The sequence below is a fragment of the Triturus cristatus genome, chromosome 4_2, assembly GCF_964204655.1.
Source record: "Triturus cristatus chromosome 4_2, aTriCri1.1, whole genome shotgun sequence".
NCBI classification, from domain to species: domain Eukaryota; kingdom Metazoa; phylum Chordata; class Amphibia; order Caudata; family Salamandridae; genus Triturus; species Triturus cristatus.
Genome location: NC_140586.1, coordinates 660516935 through 660527209, shown reverse-complemented (window position 1 = coordinate 660527209; position 10275 = coordinate 660516935). Strand labels below are relative to the sequence as shown.

Genomic DNA, 10275 nt, shown 5'->3' with positions numbered 1-10275 from the left:
AGTTTAGAGACAAGGTCTTCAAACTGAAGCATGTGCCACCCTAGGGGTGGCCTGAATTGATCACGGGAGGCGGCGGCAGGGCAATGCACTGGCATGATGGGCATCATACTCAAAATAGTGGTATGTTTTTAGTGAAAAAAACAAATTGGCAGCGAGTCACTTGGTAGGGGCCATCCTAACATCTTTCATCAATCACGCCCTGCATGGGAGTATGTATCATGGGGTTGGGCTCAAACCTCCCTACCTCCCATTTCTGATAAAGGATCACTCTGTTGACTCTTTTACATTTTAGGGGGAGAGCAGGCTGCCCATAGCAGTTGCAATATTTTTTGTGCTTCCAATCTAATAGAATAATTTAGGGAAATAAATATGTAATGGGAGGGGGCAATTAGATTTTTTTACATGAGTGGTTGGCACTTCTAAGTCTGAAGACCACGGGTTTAGAGCAACATGAGGTGGACAGAGCATTGTTGGGAGGATTTGTAATATTATATAAGAATGTTGAAACTGGTTATTTAACACCCAATAGGTGAATATAGCCTAAATGCAGAATTGTGTATTATGCTGTTGTAATTTGAGATAAAGTTAAGAATGAATAAAGAATTAACATATACTTGGAACAGTAACATTCTTTTAAGGAATGAACATAAATCTGCATCAAGTTGTGATCATGCCCATCAACTTCCAGGAATTTATTAGAATATTTTCCCAGTTTGTCAAACGCATGTCACCCGGTCTCTTCAACTTTTTTTGTTGTTTGATCTGACAGCCATGAATCCAGTACATCTATAAATAATATTTTAGGGCAGAGCTTTGCATACATTTTACTTGTGGGTCGGACACAGATTATTGCTTGCATAGTCAGTCCCGGCAAACAGAGTGGAAGTCACTGCGTCAGTGACATTATGGTCAGACGGTGTCACTGGTAGTTTGGGATTCGATTCTGATGGGGGCATGAAGATCTTCTGAGTACACTTCAATAAGCTAAGTATGTATAATAACAAATTAGAGAAGTGTAAGAAAAAAATTGAGAAGTGCAGGAAGGTAATAGATTCTTCTTATGTGACTCTGCATATGGTCTTCTGGTGAACGTATGCCTAATTTCTTAATACAAGATGCTTTTCAGTAAGTTTTTCTTTCTGAGACAGAGTTAAGTTTCATGTGAGAGTAGCTACGTCTGCACAATATTTAGTTCTTTGTTATGGTTTATCATATCTTTTATTTGTTGTAAATTCTACTTGTTCAAGAGGACATTGAACTAGATACATAGCTTAATATAATATAGAGGTGATGTAAAACTAGTCTCCACGTGTATTGTGAGAATCTACTTAGTGAATGTGTCTCTAATAAATAATATTATTGCATGCATTTTTTTTGCATTAGTTTGTTTTGAACTAAAATCCCACTCTATGCATGATCTAGGACAAATTTGTGCTGGTGTTTCTTTGTTAACTGTTTGGAATATTCTAGAGTTTAACAAATCTTATCCAGAAAGATTTAGAACCTGATTTAGAGATTGACAGACATTTAACTCCGACGCAAACTTGACAGATATCCCTTCTACCTTATTTCAAGTGCCTTATATCCTATGTTACATAAGGTAGACAGGATTTCTGCTATGTTTGTGACAGAGTAACCCATCCGCAAACTCTAAATCCGTCAGGCCCTTAACTCTCGTGCAAATTGTTTTACATTTCTCATATCTATGGGTCAGAAACCTTATTGTTGTGCTAGCCACACGATGTCACCATTTGTTTATATCTCACTTTCATAAGGCAATAATTTATCACACCTAACCCCAATCAATGGAAATCATGTAATAAAACAAATGCAAGTTTCAGTTAAAACGTGTTATTTTATTCATGGTACAGTGTCATTATTAATCCGTTAAATTCAATGATATTACATTAAATTGGTTGTACTGAAAATAGAATGGATACAGTAGAGGTATGTTTTTATATCAGTTCCTGAAACCCACACGCCTGTGTTTTTTTAGAGAGGCCAAAAGTACATTGTTTTTTCAGTGAATCAATTCCTTGAAGGAGCCAAGCTTGTCTTCGAAGCCTCTGTTCGGTTTTGCAGCAGCGCCATCTTTCTTTGGCTGTGAAGAAACCAGAATCTCAGAATGCACTGTTTACCCACAGGGTGCTGAAACTAACTGGTCATGGTCGAAAGTTCACTTTTGCAGAAGTTCGAAAGCTGCCAAATTGTTAGTGGCACCACTTATGTGAGTGTATCGACGAAATTTTGTGATGCGGTATTGACCTTTGAACACGTTATGCTGTCAGTGTACTTTCTGAGAGTAGCTACTAAACCACGGAATCCCTGAAAAAAATAGAATTGCTGAGGTCCACTCTGACACTTCACAAGGCCTCCATGAATGGGATCCCCCTAGCGTTTGAAATGCATGCACGTCACCACGCAATCTGCACGTCACCACACGTCGCCTCTCCCAGCTTCCGGTGTCCTGCCACCTGTATACCTCCTAGTTATGGTCCCTCCATATACATATCACCATGCTCAGATTCTGGAAAACCTGAAGAGTAATGCAGCTGGTTTTACCACAGCCCGTGCCCCTAACAAATATGCCCTATACGTTGGGTAGAGCTATTACCTCTATAATTATGTTCTTTGGGTGCATTGTCCACAGACCAACCTACAACTCAGCAGCAGAGCTGACGCATCCGACTGAAGTCCTGGCCAGCCATGGGAGGCAAGATGGGAAAGGGGGAGCGAATCAACTCCATGGTTATCTGTGGATCTCCCAGGTGCTTCGAGCTTTTTATCCATGCAAATATTTATGTATAGGGTAAGCGATTAATCGTGTAATTCTGAGACGCTTCAAGCACCTCTTGTCTTGCTTGAATTGTGCTGAATGTATCTACAGTTTAAATGCATAAGGAGGCTATGTCTTACTCTTAGGGTTATTTATTCGAATGGGCATTACATTTGTAGGATAAATAAAAGAAAAGAAAGGTTCTGTTAATGGTATCTAGCCAGTCAGAATAACGTAAAGTGAGCATCACTCGTCCAGGCTAAGGCTGCAGCTAGTTGTAGCCTACAAATTTCAGATTTCAAAAACATTACACTAAAATATTTATTACATTTTGAGCATTGAAAAGAAGGACAAAATATCTTTCTTATCTCAACCATAATAAGACATCCTCAACGCCAATGTATCCAGCACCACTGTCTCATCACCAAGTATAAAATGAATGTATATGTTGCAAACAGGTACAAAACTACATCTGCAGATGTGAAGAGTGAAATATGCTATTTATTACTACTGGTGAGTATGAGGAGGAGAAGCATATTACGTTCTTCAATGTCTGCATGTATGCTTTATGTATGCTCTAGTTTATTGTGCAGTAATTATGAATGTACAAGAGGTGTTCTGCTAAGTGAGATATAAACATAAGAATTAGGATTTTAGAGTATGGCCCCAGGCATTTTCTACTCTACATTGAAATTAAATGAAATCTCTGACTCAATTAGCAGTGTTTGTTCAAGTGAGGTGAGATGCATACTCTGGAATTCACACGGAATTTGACCTTTGAGCCAAAGTAGTAAATGTCTGAATATAGTCCATTAGCTGAAGGATGAGTACAGAGCCTGGCCCTGCGGCCACACCCAGAAGTGTACAGCCAAATGCCACGTGCAGCGGGCATTGGCTACTCGTGATGAGTTGGGCACAGGGAACTTTCAAATTTAGTATATCACCAAAATTCCATTGAAAAACCAAAGTTTACAGTGAAGTTATGATTATCTTTGGTTAAAATACCTCAACATATATATAAAAAAAACTCGGTTAAAGTTCATCTATGTTTACAAAAATACTGAAAAATCACTGAAATTTGCAAGTTATGGTTAGGACCACAACACATAAGTCGCGCAGCAGTCAGGAGAAATATAACTCACCCACTAATGCAATGATTAGGACCTCATAAATAATAATTAAAAGCAAAATGTAAATAAACAACAACACACATTCAAACCAAGTAATGATACTACATTCATGGTTGTCTTAGTCTGAGTGGTAAGGGTAATGCAATATGTATTCTCACATGTAAGATGATTTACAACATTTGCTTCTGTTTTCTTAAGGGTGAGGCCAGGAGCTTTGCATTTGGTGTGCAAGTTATGGTTTGCATGGCTGTTGCCCAAGTTATGGATTGTGTCCCCAATTACTATCTGAGAATTTCAGTTTTTTTAAAATTTTAATTCTGTTTTGTTTTTTAACAGGTATTCAAAGCAAAGTTAACTATAACTTTAATTAAATCTTTGTTTTTTTTAAATATATATGAACACACACATATATATATATATATCTATAGCCACTCACAAACTTAATATTTGTGTTTGGGGTTGCAAGTGTTTTACAAAATAATTCTGAGGCCAGGCGAAGTGTTGAGCACACACTCGATCACCTTACCACTTGTATTGTACACGCTATTTCTTGTTGTCAGAGATAACTGCTGGCATTCAAAGCAGGACTGTGATGTCATTACCCAAATTGCCCTGTGAATGCTTTGCAAATGGTACGCGAGATCATTGTCTGTTTTGTAATAAGCTTGCCTTGAGAGAGACATCACAAAGCTGAAAGGGCTACTGTACGCAGTAAAGCGAATTCAGCGAGACTTTGTAAGTTTGAAAGCCAATTATTTTAGCTGTCAACTATCTGGAAAGCATATTTCCATACATTGCGGTGGTTCGTGCTGCACAGAAAAAAAAGTGTTGCAGTGTGCATAATAGAGGGGATTACAAATTCAAATGTATGCACATATTTCAGATAGTTCCGTGTATGGGAAACTATCGAAATGAGTAACAGACTTTCTCTAATCATTGCTGTCCACGTCTGTGGCGACGAGGACGCAAGAATGGGCCTTTGTTCTCCCTCCGCAGGAACAATGGGGCTAATTTTCCACTTGCTCTAGAGGCCTGGAGGGTTCCTAGCCTCTGCGTGGGCCCGCAGAAGTTCTGCAATGCTGCTGTGGGCTGACTTCGAAACAATGGACAGAGCAGAGATGCCAACCTGCAGACAAAAGGACAAGAAGAAAGAAAAATTAACATGATGTAACTCATTAAATATTGCTCAGGGAACCCGCATGGGGCCCAAGTACCAAGCTATTATAATATGAGACCATTACACGTCTGTGAAACAAGCCCAGTATTTCCAATGTGTTGCCCATTTTCCACAAGGGATAATCCCTCGAACTGCAAAAAGTGTTGCAGACCTTTTTCATCAGTTTTGGATGCAGACTGAGAGGTTCAGTGTGTTGGTCAAGTCAATGTAATCGTCCCATTGGAGTTATTGGGCATATTAGAGGAGCAAAAATAGCATTGGTCTACACAACAATGAGAGGCTCTACATTGCTCTTTGATTGGTTGGTGCACAGAATATAAAACATTCTAAAGTTCAGTGCTTTGAACAGGTTCACGGTAAAACCTCCATTGATGAAATAGCATAAAATGCACCACAGCTTGACCTGAGGTTCTCCAGGGTCATATTTACAAGGGGATTGCGCCACCAGAAAGTGACTTTTTCCGAGATTCCGGTGGCGCAGTGCCCTGCATCATATGTACAAAGTGGTGTTAGGCCACGTTTTATGGCTTTGTAAATATGGTAGTCTTTCATGAAGTTTTCTGCGTCAAAGGGGCATGCAAGGGGTGCTGCTGTGGGTGTTCCACCACAACACCCATTGCTTTTTGACACTGCCCTAGATTTAGAAGGATCTTTAAATCTGAGGCAGCGCAAAAGCAGGCGTTAGATTGACGCAATACTTTTATTTCTCCTTGTTTTTTCTTTTTCTTAGTGTGCTGCATTCTGCAGCACACATAGAAAGAGGAAAACACCATAAATGATTGTTTTTGTGCAGGAACAGACTCTTTCCTGCACAAAAACAATCATCCCTGCAATTCAGGCACCCTTGCACTATGGCACAAGGGTGTCTGTGTTGGCACTAGGCAGGTTTTTCTAGCACCAGCACAAGGGAAAAGAGAGGTGTGCCATATTCTTGTAAATACAGTGCATCCCTGCATTTTTTAAATGATGCAGCGCTGCAAAATTTGATGCAACGCCATGCTGCGCCATTTCCTTGTAAATATGCCCCTCGGTCTCTGGAACGCAGCACAGAGAACAACCCTTTGTTAACAGCCGACTGCTCACAGAGTTCAGTTCATGAATCTGGTAGTTATGCACAGAGGACCATCTGGTTAGGGTCTTGAAGAATGATCTTAAAGGGGGCATCCAGTGAATGATGTCACAATAGGTCTCCAATTCCAAGTAGGCATCATCAATGAGAGAAGCATTCTGGAACACGTTTTGTTGGTGATTGTTAGCAATGTGGGACTTAGCAAATAAACCACATTTTCTCTCCACGCTGGACGTTCCCTTTTCAGTATATCTCAGGCTTAGATGCTTATTCTGCCAAAGTGGAATATGCATTCCTGAGCTCAGGTTCAACCCCCTGCTAACAGGATGTCTATAATGTTCTACAGTTGTTCTCCCCATTTGGAAGACAGGTCTTAAGACGTCTTAGTTGTCACTGCCATGCTCTGTTCCTGATCACTTGCCATTAAGCCTAAGGAGTTTGGTTACGTTGGTGATGGGTACCCACTACTGGTTAATCGAGAGAGAAACATTTTCCTTTCCATCCAAGGACTCATAGTTAGAAAACATGGCCCTTTTGCAACCAGTAATAAGGTATCAAAGATGTATTGAGTATTGTCACCACCCCGTTGTGCCCCCTACCCATTACACAATGATAGATGGACATGGGACTGTGCTGTGATGGCACGGCGTACCCACTGGCAGGACGCTTGGCTTCAGTTCTGCAGGATAGGTGACATGCCCCATGCCACTGCGGCTCACCCTCGAGAGCTAATGGCATTAACATTGATTTTCTGATTACGGCAAGATCAGAGATACAGGGAAAACCTTCTGAATTAGATTACAACTTTACTACCTTTATTCTGGTCAGTTTGGACGAGAGAAGAACTGTGGCTTCTCCTGAGAGCAATTGGAAAACCACCGGGACACTATCTGGCCTCAGTGCATTGTAGTTACAGCACTAAGCCACTCTTTACTAGCCTATTTTTTTTTTTGCCTGGAGCTTCACTGCAGTTCAAGGCAGAAATGACCAACTGTGGTCAAACGGTCTGCTCCAGCACTCAAGCAGATGGAGGGGAATTATTTATGTTTGTATTAAAAAATAAATCTTTTAAGTAGAGTTATAAGGAAGTGGAATTATTAAACCTCACTCCTTCTGTTATTAGTGCCTAATCTACTAGTGCATACAATGCAATCTAACAAGCAGGCTGCATTTCATATGTGATGTGGGTACACAATGCAATACGTTAACATGAAGAAAGAACATATCTATTTCTAGCATGTTTCATCTTAGGCGAACCATTCCACACGAGAAAATCACAGGACGAATGCATTAAATAGTATCACATGTTCCTCACAAAAAATGGCATTCATAAATATGTACAACACACAAGAACAAACGCTGCATTTAAGGACAATAACCTGAAAGGGCGCAGCACTCATGGGGGTGTAGCGGTCATGTTAAATCTACTAGCTGGCCTTTGGACTGGTTAGTAATAATTGCTTCCAATCCTGGGCTTTGTTTCCTCTGCTCATGATTTTGGAGACGAGTTTGATGGATGCTGGGAGATTAGCATGAGCCTCCACTCCAATATCTGTCAGTGACACAGACCTTCCCACAGGCTGGTAGGTGGGAAGCCTGCATGAGTCTGTGAGATGGTGTTTGTGTTATCAGACAGGAAGAGTCCCTGAGTCTCCAAAGTGTTTACATTGACCTTTCACCCTTATTAAGTTGAGGAGGTCGGTTTCACTTGCAATATAATGCTGTTTTGAAAAAGCAACAAGCATTGCTTCAGGAAGTATCAAAATTAAAATAAAAGCAACGGGGGCTTTGGTCAGCTTTGATAAAAAGAAATGTATAAACAAGAAGTCGTGCATATCCTGGGGATAGGAACAGCTACGCCCCTCCCAGATAAGGCCCAGCTGGGAACTGCAGGTTAAGGTAGATGGCATGGTCTTTACTGCACTCTCCCAACTGTGGACAGGCAAAAAGAAGGATCATTTCTGATCTATAAAATCCCTGGGTCCCTGCTTTTTAAATAATCCTCAACATACACTGTTATTGGTCCCAGCGCCCTTGTGCCAAATAGTGTCTGGGACTCGCTCACTGATACAGCCACTCTGAAAAATCTTCAGACTTCTTTCGGGAATCTAAAATGCATATCAGCTGTACACAACCATAACTTTTAGGGTCTCATTATTGAATCCCCATGATGTCTGCTTGACATATCCTCCTGACTTGAGACTGGGGACAGAGTGACCTATGAGCTTAGTGTTGCAGCTGGCGGAATGTCTTCCTCCTTCTGTTGCACCACATATATCAGATGGATTAATTATCCTCCATTCCCTTTCCTGAGGTATGAACATAGCAATGCTTTTCAGGCACCAGGGAGCAACTTCCAGCTTACTTAATGGGATAAGAATCAATAAGCGCCGCAATCTGCTTTAAAACTTACCTTCAACAGGTCAAAACAGGAGATGGCTTATATATTTTGTTATACAATAATTTTTCTCTTTGACTTCAACTATCGGGGGAACTAGTTCTTTTATATTCCACAATAGTGTTATGTCTGCCACAATTAATATTTTGTATCATAAAGGTTTCTGCTTCTCTGGAAGATTTTTCTTTTCTCTGGGAGTTTATTTTTAATGCCCGATAACCTAGTGATGGGTAACATGGCTGTTTTAAATTGGTGCCATGTTTCCCTCATCATAACAGAGAGGTGCTTACTTTCTAAAAAAAAAACAGCTTTCTCGCTGTGGATCGATTGGTAGAGGATATGGCCTACGGGTGTCAATAGTGGGTACCTTACTCTAAGTCAGATTCTGGGAAATCGGCTCATAAAATGCTAATATTTACCAAGTTTAGGACCTTAACTGGAGTTTTGGCGGACAGAATACTCCATCACAAACATGGCAGGTGCCCTTGGCACTGTATTACAAGTGCTTTATAGTCCATTGAACTTATAATAAGGCGAGTGGGCTATCGACCAAGTAATGACGGGTATTCATCCAGCCAAACGCTAAAGAAGGCCCTTAGTCCAAATATCTGTATTACTTGCAAAAAGCGTATGGTCCTTGGAGCACAGGCTACCACATATGTTTAGCACTTTAAAGCACATTTGAAAATTGTTCAAATACTGGGCCATTTGCATTTTGGACAATCAATACTTAGGAATATTCAGGAAATAAGGTGCTCGTATAAATCCTTAATTTAAGTATAATGTGTTATTTGTGCATCACCTAAAATGTCATTATCTTGCACAGTTAGTAGCACAGCTGCTTTTTGATGCACATTGTTGCTAATTAACCTGCACAGTTTAATATGTCACTAAGTAACAAAAGAGTCAACATGTCAGTGAGCCGCAGGCACATTTATTTGTAACCGCGCGATTGTTATCAATGATCTTCTTGTTTGAAGTTTGCTGAACCACCTCTCCTGAACTTCCTGCGGCCTTTGCCTGGCAACTTCACAAAATATCTTCATTCCCATCTAAGGCCAAATCCCATGATTTCTAAACAAATTAATTTGCTAGTAATTAACATTTTAAATATAAATGTACTTGCATCTACCCAACACAACTTAGTGTTGACCAGACTAAGATAAATACTTTACCAGCTTTCAGAAATATGGTTCAGAAGCATTTTGTGTATTTGGGATCCATAAACAGTCATCAACCATGTTTAGTTGTGTATTACCCAAGATTAACTTTCTAGACACTAATCTGGTTAACTCTATTTTAGGACAACAAGGAGTCAGTGGCGTAGCTGGGAGGAGTGATGAAAGAACGTTTTGGGGGGCAGCTGCGAGCGCAAGGTAGTTTTTTTCTATTCTCCCTCGTCATCTGTTTCCTCCCCCTGCTTGTTGTCGTCTGTAGCCAGCACCCCCTGCCCGCTCGTCATCTGTCGCCAGCACCCCTCCCCCCCGCTCTTACCTGCTCCGGCTGTCACTGGCCGGCAGACTCAGGCATCGCCCCGGGCCTCAAATGTACTAGCAACGCCACTGCAAGGAGTAAAAATATTGCACAGGCACTGGGTCTCACAAATTTCTTGCGCCAACCCCATTTGTGCTAGAAATCAACAGCAATGTTTAAATGTGATATTCTTGGTGCTTTTTCTGTGTCATGTCATGTTTGAGGTCACTGTGCCACTTTGTAGGTTAAAGT

General features: G+C 40.7%; 1 protein-coding gene across 3 annotated transcripts in view; it reads right to left on the bottom strand.

Moving 5' to 3' along the window:
- Positions 1–1835: 1835 nt before the first annotated feature.
- KANK4 (KN motif and ankyrin repeat domains 4) overlaps positions 1836–10275 on the bottom strand; it is a 692064-nt gene continuing 683624 nt past the window's right edge. For all 3 annotated transcript variants that reach the window (XR_014960662.1, XM_085602436.1, XM_085602437.1), the window contains one exon: positions 1836–5032. Coding sequence is in view for 2 of the 3 variants with exons in the window: in XM_085602436.1 (XP_085458562.1) it covers positions 4931–5032 (102 nt within the window). In the remaining variant the exon portion in view is untranslated. The remainder of the gene's footprint in view (positions 5033–10275) is intronic.